Genomic DNA, 23,232 nt, shown 5'->3' with positions numbered 1-23,232 from the left:
TATGTCGTCGAAGAATATGAAGCCGTGCATTTTACCACGAGCCTCTTATGGGCAACTCGCAGGTTTTAAAAGGCTAAAAAAGTTGAAATGATGCGTTCTTTGAACAGGAAGGTGGAATTTTCTCCACCTGCCCTATGGAATTCCGATCCCCCCCGGGAGTCATTTTCCAGAAGCCCTAACGTAACCCCCACGAAGTCGCTATCTCCATGTTTAACTGATTCCGCACCGCCAGATTTTTCAAACTAGCCATCTCTTAGTTTAGGTCACCCTTTAACCAATACACTGTACCGGGATGTAAACGGACTTGGAGCGACACGACTAGTCAACACAAAGCTCGTTTGACTATGATCGGGCTTTGCTTGCTTGATGATCTCACCTTGCTTGCACCAGCTTTTTAGCAGAAAATAATGATATAATTGCTGGCCCCTGCGAAAAATGCAAAACCCAACTGTCTAGTTTCGCCTTTGTCTACCCTATATAAAGGATGAAAATATGCATGAACAAGCATGCCTTACTAGTTGTTTGAGAAAGAGAGAGAGAGAGAGAGAGAGAGAGATGAGTAATATGAGCTTAGTGCTGGTAATCACCATAGTTGTCTTCTTTGGGCACATAGGAGACTCAGAAGGAGGGGACTTGAGGAAGAATTTCTACAAGAGCGCATGTCCTCTTGCTGAGGAAATAGTGCAGAATATCACGTGGAAGCATGCCGCCAGTAACTCAGCTTTGCCCGCCAAGTTCCTGAGGATGCATTTCCACGATTGCTTCGTTAGGGTACGCACGTATATATACACTATAATCATCCATGCATTGGAGTAGATTAATCCCGACACTATGCCTATGCTGGAACTTTTATTAGGCTTGCATTTGCACGCGCACCGGCCAGCGAACTCGCCTTGTGCATGAACTACCGTCGTTTGTCAGTGTCATCTATATATATAAAGTACCGTCGTTTGGCCGTGTCATATATATACATACACGAGTCTCTTGCTATGTCTAGATTGAACCAAGAACTGATATTCTTTAGAAGAATCATTTCATTGTTCCATATGGTCGCACAAGGTAAAAAATCGATGCTTACGTGCATCATTGTAGAAGGAGAGTTTTGCGTGGTAATATTTCTTTGGTGCTTGATCGCATCGTTTCATGTGTGTAGGGTTGCGATGGCTCAGTTTTGCTAGACTCGACGGCGAACAACAAGGCGGAGAAGGTGGCGGTTCCGAACCAGTCGCTAACTGGGTTCGACGTAATAGACGAGATCAAGGAGAAGCTGGAGGAAACATGCCCTGGGGTCGTCTCTTGTGCCGACATCCTGGCTTTAGCTGCTAGAGACTCGGTCTCTTTCCAAGTAAGACTTTTCGGGGTGATGAAAAACTCTAGGGCCATTCATTGGCATTCTCTTGGGTTTGTTTTGAAAACTTTTCTTCATGAGTTAGTAGAATTTTAATAACCTCATCAACACTCCATGACACGTGCTCTTGAAAAAAACTATTGTGGAAAAAGCTTTTTTAACCATACGATGGCGACACTAGATTATCAAGTAAAAGCTCATCCGTCTTCTACTGATACTATTCTCGACCCTACACATACATCGGCCCTAATTATCTTTTGATTTGTGATCAATCCAAAGAAAAATATTCACCGGTCCTAATCATTATCCAATTGAACGATATTGCTTCTACAAAAGTGTCCCGACACTTTACTATGAAAAAAAGTTCAATAAGGTCGATCGATTTGAGAAACAAACGTACCTCTTTTTCTTTTTTTTTTCCCAAATTAAAGTTTTCTCTTGTTTCTGGTTGTTGAAAATTCCCACTAATAATGTGCAAATCTCTCACAACAAAGGTGATCCCGATATTGGTCGGCAGCTTCTATATATATCGTGTATTTATATTATGATTTACATTAATTTGAAGTTTTAGTGGATCTCACATGATTGCAACAATTAATTGTGATTTGCAGTTCAAAAAGTCGATGTGGGAGGTGTTGACTGGAAGAAGAGATGGGAGAATTTCACGTGAATCAGAAGCGCTTTCCAATATCCCTTCCCATTCTTCAACTTTACAACTCTCAAGCAATCTTTTGCCAACAAGAGCCTCACTCTTCACGACCTTGTTGTCTTATCAGGTAAATCAAATATAAAAGAAATTTCACATTTTAGAGGGTCAAAATTAGCCATGTGCTCGTAGGACCTAATGTCCAGTAAGTCAATTTCCCTTTTCAGGTCATTTATTTCTTTTTCTTTTTGTGTGTGTATGTGTGTGAATATTTTCGTAAGAATACACATGAATTGTATCGGATTCTCTCTCTGAAAAATATCTAATGAAATACCCATTGCTCGTTCCTGAAAAGGGAAACAAATTGATTAATGTGCTTATTATCTTCTCAAATATCCCTTAACATATGTCCTTAGGAATTATATGAAAAGCATAGGTAAACAATTTTCCCTAATGACGGTGAACAAATGGAAACTCATAGCCCCATACATATATAGAGAGAATCTGAAGGTCCGATTATTATGAATTGTATATTTTGCAATTTTTCTAAAATTTTAAAAACGACAAAAATATATCTTTAATGTTAAATGAAAAATCATAAACGATATACATATATATTATAATGTTTATATTTTTTTGGAAAGTTCTCAAGCACTCGACTTGGAAAAAAAGGGTCAACTTTCAAACTTTATAAGAAAAGGAAAATTCAATCTTCTAAGAAGCAAAGTTGAATGAATTAATTAAGTACACGACATGTCTGGGTCATCAGGTGGGCACACGATTGGGGTCGGGCACTGCAACTTCTTCAGCAACAGGCTCTACAACTTCACCGGAAAAGGCGACCAAGACCCGTCCCTCGACCCGACCTACGCCTCTCAACTGAAGGCTCAATGCAAGACGCTCTCCGACAACGCCACCACTGTCGCGATGGACCCCGGAAGCCCCCTCTCCTTCGACAGCCACTACTACAAGGCCGTGAACCGAAAGCAGGGCCTCTTCCAGTCCGACGCCGCGCTCCTGACCAACTTGGAGTCGAGGAAGATCGTCAACGAGTTGCTGGACCAGGATGGCTTCTTCACCGAGTTCGGCCAGTCGATGAAACGGATGGGCGCGGTCGAGGTGCTCACGGGGAGCAACGGCGAGATCCGGAAGAAATGTAACGTGATTAATTAGAGTGTGAGGTTTTATAGTTTCTTTTTGGGTTATGCATGTGTTTTGAGAGCATTTAAATTATTTGAAGTAGGTGGAGGACCATTTGCCTTTGGCAATTGGTATTTTTGTGCAAGATTTATATTGGGAAAGTGTGATCTAATAATTGTTGAACAATAGTTTAACTATGATCCTTTTGTCTTATTTTGGCCAGTCTTTTCTGTCTTATGTCAGCCAATCTTTTGCTGCTAAAAAAATTAGCTTAGGTTTGGTGCCAATAATTCTGCAGAACTTACTCTAAACCAAAATAAAAATAAAAATGAGACACATCTCATGTAGATAGTGCTCCTATAAAAGAACTTCCCCCCGCCCAACAAGTAAAATGCAAAACACACATTACTTGCTTGTTTATGTCAATCAAATTTTTGTAATTATAAAAATCTAATATATAGGTGTAATGTTATGAAAATTTTATGTGAGAAGTAACGAGCTAAAGCTCCTAGTGGCAATTCTTGTTCCTGGCTCCACCCAAATGTTAGGCCAATTTCACAATTAAATGGACCAATCAAAGTATGCCTACCATGATCAATTATGTTGTAATGATCAATTAGAATAGAACACATTCATTATCTAGTAAATAATATGGCACACAGAATGCCTTATCTCATTAAATAATACACGCAGGTCGATCTAATTAGTGAGTCATTCATTATTCGTAACGTGTTTGAGATAATATTTAATTTGTAAAAATTCTCCAAACACAAAAATCATCTGATTTATAAGAATACAATGTAAAGTCAGTTCAATAAGTGACAAACGATATTACTTGCATTAGACGTGTATCATATAAATTCAGCGTGTTTTCTTCCAAATTTCTAAGAAGAAAATTAGTTTTTAATATTTTTAATTGAATTTTGAATAAGGACATTAAGCAAAAGTGTTTTTTCAAAAAGATGACCCAAAATAAACTTTATTTCAAATAAGAGGCCAAAGTGGCGATTAATCTCAAATAAAGGCTATCCCAATCCTATGCGCTCTCCTCGGCTTCGACCGCGGATTCATCCACAAGTTCGACGCACTCATTACTCGCTTTTGTCATCATGTCCGCCTCAAATAGCCCTAAACATTGTCGAGATGATGGCGATTTTAGTGGCTTCGGCTTCAACGCCACAACGCTGGAATTCGACCGGCAAGCGTAGCCACCTTAAAGCCTTAGTCAACAAAGCCCCCCTCGACGCTCCTCTAAGCGGCAGCTTAGAAGAATAAAGCCAGCGCCTCAATGCCTCAATCTCGGCTCGTGGACAATTCCTAATTGTGGGATGTTACCACGAGCTTTCTATGGGCAACTTGCAGATTTTAAAAGGCTAAAAAGGTGAAATGATACGTCTTTGAACAGGAAGATGGAATTTTCTTCACCTGCCATATGGAATTATTATCCCCAGGGAACCAATTCCTAGAAGCCCTAGCATAACCCCACCAGAGTCGCTATCGCCATTATAAACCTATTTTTCCACCGCCAGTTTTTCCAACCAGCCTTATCAGGATAGGTACCCTTTAACCAATACGCTACTAGGATCTCCACAAGACTTGGAATAACACAAGTCAACTCAAAACTCTCCAGACTGTCATCGGGCTTTGCTTGCTTTGTGATGTGATCTCACCTTGCTTGCATTTTAGCAGTTCGGGCCCCTATATAAAGGATGAAAACATGCATGAACATGTATGCCTTACTAGTTGAGAGAGAGAGAGAGAGAGAGAGAGAGAGAGAGAGAAAGATGAGTAATATGGGCTTAGTGTCGGTAATCGCTATGGTTGTCTTCTTTGGGCACATAGGGGATTCAGAAGGAGGGGACTTGAGGAAGAATTTCTACAAGAGCGCATGTCCTCTCGCTGAGGAAATTGTGAAGAGTGTCACGTGGAAGCATGTCGCCAGCAACTCAGCTTTGCCCGCCAAGTTCTTGAGAATGCATTTCCATGACTGCTTCGTTAGGGTACGTACGTCTGTATACACTATGTCATCCATGCATTCGAATAGATTAAACCCGACGCCACACCTATGCTGGGACTCTCATTAGGCAATGAGCAATCTCTCCATCTAAAAAGAAGATGATGATAACATTATACGCACTTGACTTGCATGAGTAAAACTAATTATATGAGACTGTAGTATGATCGGGTGAAACTTACCATCATCCAAGGATGCACGCGCGCGTGCACAGGCCGGTGAACTCAACCTTGTGCATGAATTATCTTCTTTTGATCTAGTGTCCTACACGGTCATCTAGAGCATATACATACGTGAGTCTTGTGCATGAAGTACTCAATTTTGCGCGTACACATGCTATGTCTCGATTGTACTGAGAAGAAGAATCATTTCATTGTTTCGTGTGCTAAAAAAATCGATGCTGACGTACATGATTGTAGAAGGAGAGTTTCATGTGGTAATATTTCATCGGTGTTTGATTGCATCGTTTCACGTGTGCAGGGTTGTGACGGCTCAATTTTGCTAGACTCGACGGGGAACAACAAGGCGGAGAAGGAGGCGGTTCCGAACCAATCGCTAACTGGGTTTGATTTGATAGACAAGATCAAGGAGAAGCTAGAGGAAACATGCCCCGGCGTCGTCTCTTGTGCCGACATCCTCGCTTTAGCTGCTAGAGACTCGGTCTCTTTCCAAGTAAGACTTTTGGAGTGATGAAAACTCTTGAACAATTCATTGGTATTCTTTTGAGTTTGTTTCAACACTTTTGAAAACTTCATGAGTTAGAACTTTAATATCCTTAGCAACAATCCTCACACGTGCTTTTGAAAAAACTATTGTGGAAAAAGCCTGTTGGACCATTTGATGGCGACACTAGATTATCAAACAAAAACTTATCTATCTTCCTTTGATACTATTTTTAACCCCACACATACACCGACCCTAATAGTATTCCGATTCGTGATCAACCCATAGATAATAAAATATATACATTGGCCATAATCATTATCCAAAATTAGAGGATATCTTTTTCCTCAAAATTAAAATTTTTCTCTTACTTTTGGCTGTTGAAAACTATCACAAATAATGTGCAAATCACCCAAAACAAAGTCGATCCCCATATTGGTCGGCAGCTTGTATATAGTGGATACATATCATGATTTACATTGATTTGGCATTTTAGTGGATCTCACATGATGGCACCAATTAATTGTGATTTGCAGTTCAAGAAGTCACTGTGGGAGGTGTTGACTGGAAGAAGAGACGGGAGAATCTCACGTGAATCGGAGGCGCTTTCCAATATCCCTCGACCAGTCTTCAACTTCACGTCTCTCAAGCAATCTTTTGCCAACAAGGGCCTCACTCTTCATGACCTTGTTGTCTTATCAGGTAAATTAAAGACAAAAAAAAATCACATTTTATATGGTAAAAAATTAGCCAAGTGCTCCTGGGTAGGTTGTCCTAATGTCTAGCTAGTCAATTTTCCTTTTCAGGTCATTTATTTCTGCGTGTGTGAATATTTTCGTAAGAATGCAAATGCATTGTACCGGATTATCTTTGAAAAATATTTGATGAAATACCCTTTTCTCGTTTCTGAAAAGGAAACCAATTGATCAATGTGATGGGTAAAATGGCCCCACACAGTGAATTTATGCACTTTCAAGCGAATCTCATTTCCCAGAACAAAGAAATGTTGCAAATTGGACCCCACTTTCAATTTTCTACGGGATGGGCAACCAGAACACAATATCCGTGGACAAGCATTAGATTCGAAATTTCATATTTATGTAAATTCTATATAGTTTTTGGTCTTCCAATGAGAGAAACATAACTCGATGATATTATTTAAGCAAAAAAAAAAAAAAAAACTCCATGGAAAGTTCCATAGCAGTTTTAGGTGGACATTGCAAAAAAAAAAAAAAAAAAAAAATGATAATATCTACGAATTGATAAATGTGAAAAGTAAATTTCCGGTCCTGAAGGATATAAATCATGGATTTTCAATTCTCCTACCATTTTCTGATTACGAAACGACTAAGCTTTTTATCTATATAATATATATATTAAAAACTTTACTCGCTCTTTCTAAAAGAAAGTTTATCAATTTCTTATTTACTGTCATCACATGCAAGTAAATGGGACTGTTTTTTTTTTTTTTTCGTCAGAAAGTAAATGGGACTTGAACATCGAATTTAGTGGTTGTTTATCAAAATAACAATATTTCTTGAAACAAATATGCTCAAAATATTTTTTTCTGGTTTATTTTTTTATATGCAGTTCCTTTTACCATATTTGGATTGATTAAAAAAATATTACAAGAAAAGTCGAAAACAGATGTGATAAAAGATTGATATCAGACGTAAACAAAAGAAAAATCAACTTAAAATCGAATGCCATAAGTTGATGAAACGAATATTGTTTCATATTCGTGATTATCTGAATTACATTCAATAATTGTTGTAGGTTTCACTTATTTTTATTTTTCCTCCCTTTTAACTTACATTGGACAATTTTTATATTTTAAGGGAATCCCACATGGTGAGTAACCATGGGCTTATCTTCTCAGATTTCCCTTTCCAAATCTCCTATAGGAATTTTATAAAGTTTATGGCTTGTATATTTTACATTTTATCATCTAAAGTTTTAGAAAGGACAAAAAAATATTTTTAATATTAAATGGAAACATCATAAGTGATATATACACACGCGCACACACTCGAACAAAGTAATCACTAATCAGAATAAGAAGAGAAGTTAAATTAATTTACTAATTAATTAAGTATACTACATATCTGGGCCATCAGGTGGCCACACAATTGGGGTCGGGCACTGCAACTCCTTCAGCAAGAGGCTCTACAACTTCATCGGCAAAGGCGGCAAAGGCGACCAAGACCCTTCCCTGAACCCGACCTATGCCTCTCAACTGAAGGCCCGATGCAAGACGCTCTCCGATACCACCACCATCGTCGCGATGGACCCCGGAAGCCCCCTCTCCTTCGACAACCACTACTACACGGCCTTGAACCAAAACCAAGGCCTCTTCCAGTCCGACGCCGCGCTCCTGACCAACAAGGAGTCAAGCAAGATCGTGAACAAGTTGCTGGACCAGGACCGCTTCTTCACCGAGTTCGGCCAGTCGATGAAGCGGATGGGCACGGTCCAAGTGCTCACTGGGAGCAACGGCGAGATCCGGAAGAAATGTAATGTGATTAATTAGGTGTGAAGCTTTATAGTTTCTTTATGGGTTATGTATGTGTTCTGAGAGCATATGGTTAATAAGAAGTAGGTGGGGAATCATTTGCCTATGGCAATAGTTTTTTTTTTTTTTTTTTTTGCAAGATTTATATTTGGAGAGTGTGATCGAATATTTGTTGAACGAGAGTTCAACTATGGTCCTTTTTGTCTTATTTTGGCCAATCTTTTCTGTCTTACGTCAGCCAATCTTTTCTGCTTGAAAATTTAGCTTAGGTTTGGTGCAAATAATTCTGCAGAACTTACTTTAAATCAAAAGCAAAAAAAATAAAATAAAAAATCAGACGTATCTCATATAGATAGTGCTCCTATAAAAGAACTCACCCCGCCCAAAAAATAAAATGTAAAACACACATTACTTGCTTGCTTTATGTCAATCAGATTTTGTAATTATGTAAATCTAATATAAAGATGTAATGTTATACAAATTTTTATGTGAGAAGTAACAAGCTAGAGCTCTTAGAGGCAATATGGCTCCACACGGTGTTAATTTCACAATTAATTAGGCCAATCGAAGGATTCCTACCATAATCTACCATGTTGTAACGATCAATTAGAATAAAACACATTTGTTATCTAATAAATAATGTGGCACATGGAATGTCTTATCTCGTTAAATAATACGTGTAGGTCACTTCAAGTGGGAAGTCATCCACTATTAGTAGAGTGTTTGAGATAATATTCTGTTTGTAAAAATTCTCCAAACACAAGAATTATATGACTCATTAGAATAGTCGGGTTAGTAAGTGAAAAACTATCACACTTGCATTAGACGTGTATCGCATAAATTTAGCATGTTTTCTTCTGAAATTTCTAGAAAGAGAACTAGTTTCCAAAAATTTTAAATAACAGAAAATTTTCTAATAAGGGCATGAAGGAAAAATGTTTTTTTTTTTTTCAAAAACCGACTCAAACAAGATCTTATCTCAAATAAAAGCTGAAGTGCCGAATTAATCTCAAATAAGGGCCTTGCTCCAACCAATTAGTTAAATCTTAACAAGGTCAGGGGTTTGTCAAAAGACTTTTTACCTTTTATTTGCTTTCTCTTTCACTTACATTCTTTTCTTTTCTCTCATTTTTCATTTTCCTTGTTCTTCCATCCTAATCCTCACCTTCGAGCCCTCCCCCTTCGCCCTGAACGACATCCTCTGCGCTCTCATCAGCCTGGACCGCGGCTTCACCCACAAGTTCAACGCATTCATTACTCGCTTTTGTTATCACGTCCGCCTCAACAAAGCCCTGCACGTTGTCAAGATTATGGTGATTAGCGGCTTCAGCTTCAACGCCGAGACGCTGAAATTCTACCGGCAAGGCCAGCCACCTTTGAGCCTCAGTCAACAGAGCCCGCCTCGACGCTCCTCTAAGCGGCAGCTTAGAAGAGGAAAGCCAGCGCCTCAATGCCTCGATCTCAGTTCGTGGATAATTCCTAAACGCTGGATGTTACCATGAGCTTTTTATGGGCAACTTGCAGATTTTAAAAGGCTAAAAAGTTAAAATGATGCGTCTCTGAACAGGAAAATGTAGATTTCTTCACCGAGCATAACCCCACCAGAGTTGTTATCACCATTTTTAATTGATTCTGCACCGCCAGTTTTTCAAGCCAGCCATCTCAGTTTAGGTCACCCTTTAACCAATACACTACTAGGATCAACACAACAAGTCAACTCAAAGTTCTCTTGACCCAGTGAAATTCACCTTCATCCAAGGATGCATTCGCACGAGCACTGGTCGGCGATCTTGCCTTGTGCATAAATTAGCAGCTTTTGATCTAGCGTTCTACACGGTCATCTAGAGCATATGTACTCAACTTTTTGCATACACGAGTCTTATGCTATGTCTAGATTGCACTGAGAACGCACATTCATTAGAAGAATCATTTCATTGCTTCATATCATTGCCACATGGTCGTAGAAAGAGAGTTTCGCATGGTAATGTTTCATCGGTGTTTGATCGGATCGCTTCATGTGTGTAGGGTTGCAATGACTCGATTTGCTAGATTTGACGGCATACAACAAGGCGGAGGAGGCGGCAGTTCCGAACCAGTCGCTAATTGGGTTTGATGTAATAGACAAGATCAAGGAGAAGCTAGAGGAAACATGCCCCCTCGTCGTCTCTTGTGTTGACATCCTCATTTTAGCTGCTCGAGACTCTGGTCTCTATCCAAGTAAGACTTTTCGAGGCGATGAAAACTCTTGGACCATTCATTGGCGTTCTTTTGAGTGTGTTTCAACACTTATGGAAGCTTTTCTTCTCGAGTTAGTAGAACTTTAGTAACCTCGTCGACCCTCCTCGACATGTGCTCTTGAACAAAACTATTGTGGAAAAAAGCTTTTTTGGAGCATTCCATGGCGACACTGGACTATCAAGCAAAACTTCATCTGTCTTCTTTTGATACTATTTTCGACCACACAAATATGTCAAAATCAACCATATTTTGATTCGTGATCAATCCATAGACAATAAAAACTACATAGGCATCATAACTTATCGGGAAAAATACAAAAAAAAAATCATAAACCTATTGCATTGGTACAAATTCAATTGTAAACTTTTAATTGAACCAATTTAGTCTTAAATATTTCTACATTAGTACCAATTCAATCCATCTAACTAATTTAGCCCGGATAAATAATTAGACAAATGCAAAAACAACATCATTTTGCTGATGATGTGGATAACTAATTAATATAAAAAATAATTAAATTAAATTTAAAATGAAATTAAAAAAAAGGGGAGGAAGAAGATGAACAGTTGAAGGCGGCTGAGAGCTCAAGCCCTCGCCACCGATGCCTCCTTGAGTCGCTAGGTTGGGCCGGGCTAACCCTTCCCCCACCGTTGCCGGCCCTTCTCGATGACGGCGGGGAGTCGGTGGTGATGTGGACGGAGCCCTCAACCGACTCCAACTGTTCATCTTCTCGCTTCCTCTCTTTTTTGAAAAAAGAATTCGTTTTATATTTAATTTAATGAATTTTTATATTAAAATTCAAATTCACGCCAAAATGATGTCGTTTTTGCATTTCTTTGCTAAGTCAGCTTTCTAGTGAGTCACACAAGCGAGCAAGATTAATAAAAATTACCACGTAAGATTTTCTGCGAGGTTCGTTGGAGGTGATATTTAAGTGTCACTTTCCACCTTACCAAATAAATTTTACCTTACCAAAAGAAAAATGTGTCATTTTCTTAATTTTTGGCACTTAAGTGTCCCTTTATGCCAAATTTTAGTATTTGGACTATACTTTTGCTCACAATAATTTTATCAAGTTGTCTCACTAAAAAATATATAATGGAATATCTTCTTCTTCTTCTTTTTTTCCAAATAAACCAAAGTATAGCATTGAAGTCCGTGGTGAAATTATCCGCATTCTTTTTTATCTGGTGTAACGGAGTGTAATTACAAAGAATTCTTTTATTTTAGTTACTTCACAAATAAGTTACTATCCTAATGATACGATCATTGTCAACTAATAACGGTGTAAGTCGGACCCCACTTTTTATATTATATAGGATGGGCAACTAGAGCACAGTATTCGTAATTTCAATATTTCCTATTTATATAGATTTTGGTTTCCCAATGAGAGAAACATAGCATGTTGACATTACAAGTGAAAAAAAAAAAAAAACACTCCATCAAAAACACCCAAGCTTTCTCGACTTGAACAAGACACAGACTTGGACATTCACTTGACATTACGCGAGGACAAACTAACGACTAATCAAAATAAGAAGAGCAGTTGAATTAATTAGTTAATTAATTAAGTATAAACTACATTTCTGGGTCATCAGGTGGGCACACAATTGGGGTCGGGCACTGCAACTTCTTCAGCAACCGGCTCTACAACTTTACCAGCAAAGGCGACCAAGACCTTTCCCGCGACCAAGACCTTTCCCTCGACCCGACCTACGCCTCTCAATTGAAGGCCCAGCGCAAGACGCACTCCAATAACGTCACCACCCTCGCGATGGACCCCGGAAGCCCCCTCTCCTTCAACAGCCACTACTACACAGCCTTGAACCCAAACTAGGGCCTCTTCCAATCCGACACCATGCTTCTGAGCGACAATCGACATGTTGCTCGACCAGGATGGCTTCTTCACCGAGTTCAGGCAGTTGATGAAGCAGAGGGGCGCACTTCAGGTGCTTATGGGGAGCGACGGCGAGATCCGGAAGAAATGTAATGTGATTAACTAGGTGTGAGGCTTTGTGGTTTCTTTTTGGGTTACGTGTATGTTTTGACAGCATATGGTTAATAAGAAGTAGGTGGAGGATCATTTGCCCGTGGCAATAGGTACGCTTGTGCAAGATTTATATTGGGTTATTTATGTAAGTCTAATATATAGATCTAATGTTATGCAAATTTTTATGTGAGAAGTAACAAGCTAAAGCTCCTCTAGAGGCAATTCTTGTTCATGGCTCCACATGATGTTAGGTTTATTTCACAATTAAATAGGCCCATCAAAGCATGCCTACCATAACCAATCATGTCGTAATGATCAATTAGAAGAGAACAAATTTATCATCCAATAGATAATGCGACACGTGAAATATCTTATCTTGTCGAATAATTATGTAGGTCGCTCCAACTAATGAGTCATCCACTGTTCGTAACGTGTTTGAGATAATGGTCAATTTGTAAAAGTTCTCCAGACACAAAACATCATACGACTTATTAGAATACTCCATAAAGTCGGGTCAATAATTGAAAAACGAACATGCCGGAATTCTACCAACGAGGACGGCGCCTTTAAGCCTCGGTCAACATAGCCCGCCTCGACGCTCCTCTAAGCGGTAGCTTAGAAGAGGAAAGCCAGAGATTCCTCAATCTCGCCCCGTGGATACTTCCTAATTGGGGGATAGAGAGCACAACTGGACAAGTTGCTTTCATCTCTTCCTGCTTTTACATGCGACCTAATCAATGGAGGGAGAAACGAGTGGCCACCAACGAAGTTTAGTCCAACATATAAAGCATCATAAGAAAAAAGAAGGAGGAAAATCGATTTTAAAAAAGGGAAAAGATAAAATAAACAAGGAAAAAGAGGAGAAACAAAAATGAAAAAAAAGGTCTTTTGGAAAAAAAGAAAAAGTTATTTTAGAGATGAGATTGAAATATGAAAATTTATGTTTTCATCAACTTACGAACCTTTCATAAATTATTTTAGTGATGTCTTTGTCAATACATGCACGATACATATTTTTTATTTATCAAGCAAACCCGATAATAACTGTGATTTGTCAAGTCCCATGAATCTCTTATCTTTTCGATTTTACAAACGACTTAAATCGATGTTCCCTATATAAGTACAAATCTTTCCACCAAAAGTTAAAGTATAATTAAAATTTAGAATATACATATACATGAAAAAATTATAAGCAAATCAAAATATCAACATTTACATACCACAAAAGTTTCAAGCATGTTTTGGGTTACATGTGCCAGTCGCGAGATTCAGATTTAGTAAAACGTAAAAATCAATCTAGACACGCACCTTTCTTTACTGATTAATTCACTGCCAAATATAGTGCAAATGGCCTTTCGACACCATTAGCATCGATCTCGCACCGGAATGTCCTCAAAACACCAAAAGTTCTTCTCCGAGAAGCCAACGCTACAATTACTTGAGGGTTTTCTTCGAGAATAGAAGGTATCGTCTAAGAAAGCATTTTGATGGAGACAAGCTTCAAGCATTCACCCCTACAATTCCTCTCAATCGTCGAGTCGTCCTCATATTCGGTTTGTCACAAGGGCCGAGCCAGCATATGCATGTTGTTGTCGTGAAGCTTACTGAACGAGTCCCCACATGAATTGCATGGTATGGTCTCAAATGAATTGAGATGATCAGATATGGTGGTTGTTATTGTTGTAGTTGTTCTCTCTTGGAAAGAGAAAGTTAATAAAAGAAATTGACAAATGGTTTTAGAGAGTACAAGCTTTCGGAAGTGAGAGACAACTGTTAGGGCTTCAATGTTCACAAACCACTATTTTTTTTCATGTTAATACTGCAAAAAACTCTAAATTAGTACATTTATAACAAATATATCATAAATTAATTTTTTTACTATGAAAAATCTCAAATCGATACACTTATGACAAATTTATCCTAAACTAATTTTTTAACCGCCAAAAACCCTAAATTGGTACATTTATAATAAATACACCCTTCATTAAATTGAATCACTATCTTGAAAAATCACAAACCTAGTACGACTGTAACAAATGGAGGGTAAAACATTAAATTGATACACCAGTAAACTATCGCATGTCATTTAACTTAGTTTTTTGATAGTAAAATTGAATGGAAACTGATAGAAGTAAATTTGTCACAAATATACAAATTTAGAAATATACAAATTTAGGATTAATTAATTTGAAATAAATATGTCACATGTATACCAGTTTGGATTTTTATGGTCAAAAAATTAATTTTTGGTAAATTTATGATAAATGTATCGGTTTGAAATTTTCCGTTGTATTAATCCTTTCTATTTTCTATGACCATTTGATGGGCTTGAGTCATTGACTGAATTTTTAAGGTCGAGGCCCCAAAAATGCTCAATGATTGGGGCCATGCCGTAAGGTCAAGGCCCATTACATAATGTAAAATAGAAAACAAAAGAATTGGTGGGCCTAGCCGGTCCTAGCATGAGACTGAAATTCGGCCTACTCCATGAGCAATCACTAGCATGGATCTCACTTCTTGCCAAGGTCGGCACTCTTTTTGTTGTGAAATTTTATTTTTTATTTTTGTTCTGAAATCAACGACCATAAAATATTTTTGGAAGCTGAAAACATAAGCACAGATCGAAGAGAGATGTCATGAAAATTAAAAGGTTTGGAATGACTAACGTGATGACCCTTTAAATTCATCATGGCAATCGCTACATGCTTGTTGATCTTTAAATACCAAAATACATCTAAATCTACAGAAATAAAAGGTGTCGCATAAATTTCGCATAATCTGTTCTAGATTTATTTTAACCTAATGTATCTCCCTCGTTAAATTCTGTTTCGACATGGAATTAGATATGGGAATTTTGGTCCGATTGAAAAAATAAAAATCGATGATGAGCTGACATGTGGGATATCCCCATTGATGACACATCTCCCGTCAATACATTTCCCCGAGGCAAAATTCTGAAAAGTAATAATAGCTCAAACAAGACAAGTTTCTAACTCCCTAGTGACATTTGACATTTGCCACTTCTTTACTCGTCTCCTTATAGGCCTAATAAAACAAAACTCAATCTTTACCTTTGTTGCGACCTAATCTTATGTGTACTACTTAGAGTTTGGCTAATGGCTAATGAATTACTAAGCCTAAATTTAGTTCGATATCTCCCAAACCCATACTAATTTATGACTTAAGTTCAAGTTCTTAACATGTAAATAATTTTTCAATTAGAAGTTGCTACTAATCTATTTTTAGTGGGTCGATTAGAAACCCAAGTAAAGTAACAAGAACTTTACTCTTACAAACTAGAGATTGTGAGTTCATGGACTTAATTATGCTAGATTTCTCTAATGCCCTTTCGATACTTTTTTTTTTTATATCAAAAAAATATTTTGCAAGCAACTTGAATTGATTTTAATTTACATTTTTAACATGTGAGGAGATTATGTGGGTGTGAAACCACCAATTTAACATCCAAATAAAGCAATAAATAAATTATGAGACTTACTTCATAAAAATGAAAGTATCTGCAATGTTAGATCAAAATTCACATCAACAGTCGTAGATATGATTTCTAATTAACATACAATCACTTAATTTTTATTTTCATTAGTTTATTGAAAATCATGTTTTATGCAATGCATGCTACTAATCTAACATGAAGCTACATGACAGGACCTAAACTACATGACATAAATATAGTTTTTTTTTTCTTAATAAGCATGCAATCTATCATAGAGAAAGAAATTAATTTATTCTAAGGCAATGTTTTTTTTTTGGCATTTTACGTAAAATTTGAAATTAGAAAATTGCAAAAATTGTCTATCTAGATTAAGGCTCCGTTCGCTTTTGCGGAAAATAATTTCCAGGAAAACGTTTTCCGGATTTCCCAATGTTCGTTTCACAGAAAATTATTTCCTTGGGAAAAATGTTTTCCATGAAAGAAAAAAAGTCTTCTAAATTAGAGAAAATGTTTTCCACTTTTGAAAAGTGGAAAACATTTTCCTCACTTGATCTCTTATATTTTATACCTCTACAAATCCTCACTTCCTCCTCCCATTTATTCTTCTTCTTTTCTTTTTAATTCGAATTATTTTTTTAAATTTTTTCTTTTTTAATTCAAATTATTTTTAATTTCTTTTTTTCTAATTCTATTATTATTATTATTATTATTATTATTATTATTATTATTATTATTATTATTATTATTATTATTATTATTATTATTATTATTATTATTATTATTATTATTATTATTATTATTATTATTATTTTCGTTGTTTCCCATCTTCTTCTTTCTTGTCTAGTCGTTGGTCATCGCTAGGCGAACCTCGAGTTCATTGATCTTAAGCTTGTGCTCGTTGATTTGGCAAGCCTCGAGCTCGACGCTTGCGCCGCCAATCTAGGGAGCGGTGAGCCTTGTGCTCGTCGGTGAGCTTGAGGCTCGCTAGTGGCTGGTCGCGAGCCATCGCTATGGCCAGCGACCGGCCAAGAAAGAAGGAGATGGAAAACAAAGAAAATGAAAAGAAAAGAAAAATAAAAATGAAAAAAATTAATAATAGATTTTAAAAATAAAATAAATGAAAAAGAGTATATGGAGGAAAATTATTTCCTTACCGAACAACGAAAAATATTTTTCACTTTATTTTCAAGTTTAATCCAAACATTAAAAAATAATTACATTTTCCTGGAAAACGACTTCTTGAAAAATATTTTCTAGAAAAACCACATTTTTCGCGAAATAAATGGAGCCTAAGTAACAGTCCAATCTTAAAGTCCTTTCCGTTTAATGATAAAGAGATTATTGTGTTATGCGCCCGATTCACTTAGGTCATGGTCGCTCTTTAATCCCTGAATGAATTTAACAAGGTTGCTCTCCTTTTTTTTTGGGTTCCCGGAGAAGCAAGTGCTAAGTCCGGTCGCCCTACCTTTCGTGAGGGAGTCCACTCTCTCCAACCTCGCCAAGGCCAAGATCGTCGAAGGTTTCAAGAGCCTCGGCGTCAATTTAGTTCGCGCGAGTAGTTCTTCCCGTGCGATCGTGTTCGCTTCGCATGTTTGGTTTCTGCTTCGAGAAAATCGAAGCGTCGCCTGCCGTCATGTCTCGTTCCGCGATTTCCGAGAAATGATTTTAGCAGTAGAATCGGAGTCGATTTTTCATCTCAATCTTTCATGAGATCGCAGTTGATGGAGTCACGTTACGATTTGGCGTTTCTCTTACGAACGAGTACATTTGTAGACAAATTTTACAAAATCTTCCATATGTTATGTACTGTACTGTATAGATGCAGTTTTACGGTAAGATGCCTTGTTATAGCATTTTGAAGATCGGTAGGCAATGTGTGGACGACCGTTATACTACGGATAGTAGCTTTGTCTTTTTATTTCTCATGATACTTTGTCTCGTCTGGTGAAGGTATTGAAGTTTTTTATCTGCATCGGATTATGTATTTCTCATTTTCTTAGTCTTCCTACTGGTCAAAATAGGATTTTTTTGATGATTGCTGACTTTATTGATTGTTTGTCCATGCTCTTGGTTATTTGATTCTCAGGGAGACATATACAATCAAGAGAGTCTATTGAGTGCGATCAAGTAGGTTGATGTGGTAATCTCTGCTGTGGGGCAAGCACAAATAGAGGACCAAGATAGGATTGTTGCTGCCATCAAAGCAGCCGGGAATATCAAGGTCATGCTGTTTTTTGATAATTTCGTTCACGTTACTACTTTTTTTTAGCATTTGACTGATGATAAAGGTTGGCGTTGGTTTAATTCTTATCTTCTGGTATAAGTGCATTGCGTTCTCCTCGTGAGCTTCGCTTTGATGAAATGGGATGGATTGACTTAATAGTTATGACTTTGTGTAGAAGTCGTCAGCGAAATTTGAGGATAGCTATTTCAAATCCAAGTATAGCATAGTGTGGGCTTCTAAGTGGGCTACTTTAGATCCACACTATTGCTTTTTGACGTATTCAATTGGGTAGGAAATTCTGTCATTATGGATGAATGGTGTACCATCTAGATGAATTCATACATATTCGTATGTGTTACTCGGAGATCGACATCTTTACACAATCAAAAAGGTTCTTTGACCCTAAGCTCGTGCTCTCACCAGTCTTGGTCCTTGTATGGATATTGGGCTGCCCACAAACTCCAGGAGGCTTTATTTATTCAGAACCTCTGTGGTTGGGTTTCTTCTAGGTCACCGAAAAGAACAAAGAGTTTCTAGCACTCAATATGGATTATGGTCATCTATCCAGCTCTTGGATCATGAATGCGAATCATGAACTACTTAATCCTTCAAATGGTCTTTTTTCGGTGGTATTATTATTGTTGTAAATAAGTTACCAAAACCCAGTTAGTGGATAGTTTAGTAGTTGTTGCTTTGGGGGTTGAGGGTCCATAATGAGTGGAGCTCAGCATGCTCACAAAACTTACCTGATAATTTATTACTTGTGAAAGTGTCCAACCAAGCAGCATCTTTGCATTTTTATACTGGACAGAGTTATCTGACAAATGCGTTAATAATTAAATCTTCAATTTTCTTTTCTTCTATTTTTCTAATAGCCCTTGGGATCGAATTTGCTTCATTGCTTGTATTGATTCACTTGTAATCATTTTTTACTCTGTTATAGTAACATATTAAAATGTGAAAGTTAGTCTCGTGATTTCTTTATTTGCCAGAATGCATCTAAGCTTGTTCGATAAGGGGAATATGCTCTAGTTTTTGTTGCTTTCTAATAAAAATGTTTCTTCTAATTCAATTAATAAGGGGTTCAGTCCAAGAGATAAAATATCATGGTCAAGAGATAAAATATCATGGCCGATGATGGAATTGTCCCTATGGCCATTCAAAGTCAAATATCGTTTCCCTCAAAATCAATATTTCGGGTTGAAATTCCCGGATGCCACAGGGTGCATGTCGGGGCCTATGTGCTTAAAATCGAGTCTCGAAGGGCATTTACGTAATTGTAGTATGAACGAGCTTTTCAGCCCAAGTGCATTCGGTCTCTATTCAGGGACATAGGAAATATGAGATGAAGTTATGTGACTTGAATTAGCGATTTATCGAGGTATGTAATTTCCACCACTTCCATATTTTAAAAAAAGTGCATGACATGATTTGCCAAGAAGAAGCTACACTGTGACATGGTTTGTTTGTTAGTTTTGTTTTTTTTTTTTGTTTGTTAGCATTTTAAGCATATAAGTAGATATTCTTATATGGCATGCTCTTTTAAAAAGTTAGATCAAGCATTGGATATTTTTTAGCCTCTCTAATCCGGAAATATTCTAAATTGAAATGCTATATATATTGTGTATATATAGTGTGTGGGGGCGTTTGTATAATAAATATTTTTTAAAAATCACTTATTTTGGGTGAAGGCTTGGTCCTTCATTTCTTAAAAAGGATGGCTGGGCAATCCCTTCCTTCTTGCTTTGGATGTGAGTTACGGCGACTATAAGGAGAAATGAAAAATATCAAGAGTACTCAACTCATATAAGTTCGATTTATAGTTCTATGTGTGTTCTTAGAACGGCGAGATTGAACTTGGAGATATGCCAAGTGGTCTTTGAATTGGAAAAATCGCCCGGTTTGATTAATACCTATGTCCCCATGTGATGTAACTTACCGAATCAAAATGCAAGTTGGCCTTCGAAGCATTGGTCTCTAAAACAGTATGAGCCAGACCTGGTGTCGATCGTCTTCTTTCATGGAAGCCTTCGATTCTCCTCGGAGATCAGTCAAAACCCAGAGCCGACCAAGTAAATTGGAAAATCCTCCGAGGGAAAGCGGAGATGGTGGGAGGTGTGCAAGGAGCGAGCAAGAGGCGACCGAATGCCGTTCGGTCGTAGGCGGTGATCATGACCTCTCGCGAGAGAATTGACGATGTCGTCGCGCAAATGGGGAGAGAGAGAGAGCCACGCAACCTCAAAACGCACAGGAATTGGAGCCAAAAAAAGCCGGTTGGATCCACCAGCTTCGATCGTCGCTACCGACGCCGTCCAAGACTCCCTCTGGTTAGTTGAACAACCAATCGTGACCGATGATCGCTCCTCATTGAGATAAAAACTCTCTGTTCTGTTTTGAGTGTTGCACATGTGAAATAGAGACCGAGAGCCTTGTTGTTTGCTAGCAATGAAAATTGTTCACGTCCGAGATTATATTACGAACAACTACGATCCGGTCTTGATGATCTCGTGCTGATTGGGTCGTGATTCTCGCTCTCTCATTGCTGGACTGTGCCATTTCATCGGATGCACATTAAATTTCTAGTGAAATGCCTGAGCCGTATTAGTCTGAATACGACTTTGAATCTGACTGACATCGTCCTTGTCTGCTTGAATGATTCATTGTACCAGTTGGATAGGTTAAGTAGATCTAAATTTGATATCCACTTTTGAGTCCATTCCTGAATGTATCGGTCTTGGTAGGCTCCCGGTACTCTAAGGCAGATAAACTTGACTCTCTGAAATTAGCTAAAAATGATGATATGCTGAATTGTAAATACTCTGTCGATGGTTGCTGGTGCGCTCATGAAGCATAGGCTGATCATGGAGACTGATACAATGTAGTGTGGATCCCATTTACTGTACATATCTTTTTCTAATAGCGAATTCCAAATCATGTCTTCTCTGCGAGTGAACGTGAATATGTGTTCAGCGGATGAAAAAATAGTGTGGCAGTGCCGCCATGTTCTTGTTGCAAAATTAAATGACAAAAAGGTAGAATTGAAAAGAAGTTGGATTTTTTTCTAAAAAAATAAATATAAAACGTTATAAATAATAATAATAAAAAAATAGTAGACTCGCGTCCTCACAAATCTACAATGATGCAGATCTATTAGAAAACTCGATACGTCTATAATCATAGGCAATGTATAGCTCTTTATAACTCAAAAGGGATGAATAGACTCAAAGATCATGGAACACCCTATTATAAAATAAATAGTTACAAAAACAGGCCACACTATTTCCACACTCGAAATGGAGGGAAAGGTTGAAAGGGATTAAAAAAATGCAAGAAATGTTCTCATATGAGTGGAAAGCTCCATTTATTTCTAATTCACTTATGATCGGACCATCATCAGAGCCATTATGCCATTTCAAAATAGAGGCAAAATCCCAAGAAAATCATCAGTTCGACAAGTTCTGGAAATTCTCTCCCTAATTTATTAGATAATAATTTCCAATAAATTGGACAACTTGCGTCACCCTAAGTTAAAAAAGATGAATAGTGCCAGAGACACTCATATTGACATATTCAATTGGCTCAAACTTTATAATACTCAAACAATAAATAGATTTATAAAATTTAGATAATGTCACCATTTTGCCACATCTAATGGAAACTGAAGGTGGCATTGGTAAAAAATCTTCCAACAAGGAATGCGTTCATCAGTAGTTAAGCGCACAGGAGTAGACTTATTGCTCTCAGATACTTCGGCCCTGCATCTTTTTGGTCAAAAATTGTTCCCCGGAACAGAAACATTTTTTTCTATTTCTGTTCCCTGGAACAGTTTTTGAACAGAAATGTTACCAAACATGCCCTAAATTTCTTCTCAGAGATTATTGCCTTCAGAGTTTGGAAATGACGTGGATCGTGTCCATGCTATGGAGCCAGCAAAAAGTGCATTTGCTATCAAGGCCAAGATTCGCCGCCTTGTTTAGGCCGAGGGAATCCCTTATACCTATGTGTCGTCTTACTTTTTTGCAGGTTACTTACTCCCAACATTGTCACAGTCTGGGGCTACAGCTCCCCCAAGAGATAAAGTTGTTATCTTAGGGGATGGAAATGTAAAAGGTAAGAAGCAACTTGAGATTCGCATTTTAATTCATTGAGATTTTTTCTGAAAATTTTTCGCAACTTAATTATGGTAGTAATCAGAGTGGGGGCAGTTCTTGAAGCTTGAGAATTCCAAGAATCTTCTGTATTTGGAGATGTTGGCCATTAGTCTTCTCTTTCAGAGACTGATAGATGATATGGAAGTTCTGTGGTTTATCTTGGCACAATACCGCCTAGGCGGTAGATCATGAAGGTCATTTTAATGTAGTTGGGAGAGGAAAGAATGTATGGATGCAGTTGTCTGGTGATTCTGTTTACTGAGAAAGTTCTTCTTGAATGCGAGCTGAACGTAACTTTGGGATTATTGATGGCTTATATTTATTAACCAAATTCTAAAATTCTTGCTGTCAATACACAGCGGTGTTTAACAAGGAGGATGACGTTGGCGCCTATACCATCAAAGCTGTGGATGATCTAAGGACCTTGAACAAAATTCTGTACATCAGACCTCCTGCCAACACCTACTCATTTAATGATCTCGTGTCTTTGTGGGAGAGGAAGATTGGCAAGACCCTGGAGAGGGTTTATGTTCCAGAGGAGCAAGTTCTGAAGAACATTCAAGGTCAGGGATGTGTTTCTATTAGATTTAAGCACGTGGATTGTCTATTTTTTTTCCGAGATTTAAGTATTCTGAAGTCAATTGGTCTATTTGTATTGCCATATTGCAGAAGCGGCAGTTCCACTCAATGTGATATTGGCCATATCTCATTCTGTTTTCGTGAAAGGAGACCACACCAACTTTGAGATTGAGCCGTTCGGAGTGGAAGCTTCAAAGCTCTATCCCGACGTCAAATACATGACCGTGGATCAGTACCTTGATCAGTTTGTCTGATAGCTGAAACTGACTGTGT

The 23,232-nt window shown here is 37.8% G+C and overlaps 1 protein-coding gene and 1 pseudogene across 1 annotated transcript; both read left to right on the top strand.

Annotated features, from left to right (window-relative positions):
* Nucleotides 1-526: 526 nt before the first annotated feature.
* Nucleotides 527-8,356, top strand: LOC104429751. The gene is given in 9 exon segments (XM_039306857.1): nt 527-771; nt 1,154-1,345; nt 1,960-2,041; nt 2,044-2,124; nt 2,764-3,164; nt 4,901-5,134; nt 5,629-5,820; nt 6,348-6,513; nt 7,929-8,356. Coding segments are annotated over 9 exon segments (1,977 nt in total). The 5' UTR covers nt 527-555; the 3' UTR covers nt 8,342-8,356.
* A 9,041-nt stretch (nt 8,357-17,397) lies between these two features.
* On the top strand, nt 17,398-23,232 carry LOC120290560 (annotated as a pseudogene).

This window comes from Eucalyptus grandis, chromosome 2 (assembly GCF_016545825.1).
Source record: "Eucalyptus grandis isolate ANBG69807.140 chromosome 2, ASM1654582v1, whole genome shotgun sequence".
Classification (NCBI taxonomy): Eukaryota; Viridiplantae; Streptophyta; class Magnoliopsida; order Myrtales; family Myrtaceae; genus Eucalyptus; species Eucalyptus grandis.
This window is presented reverse-complemented; position numbering and strand designations above follow the sequence as displayed.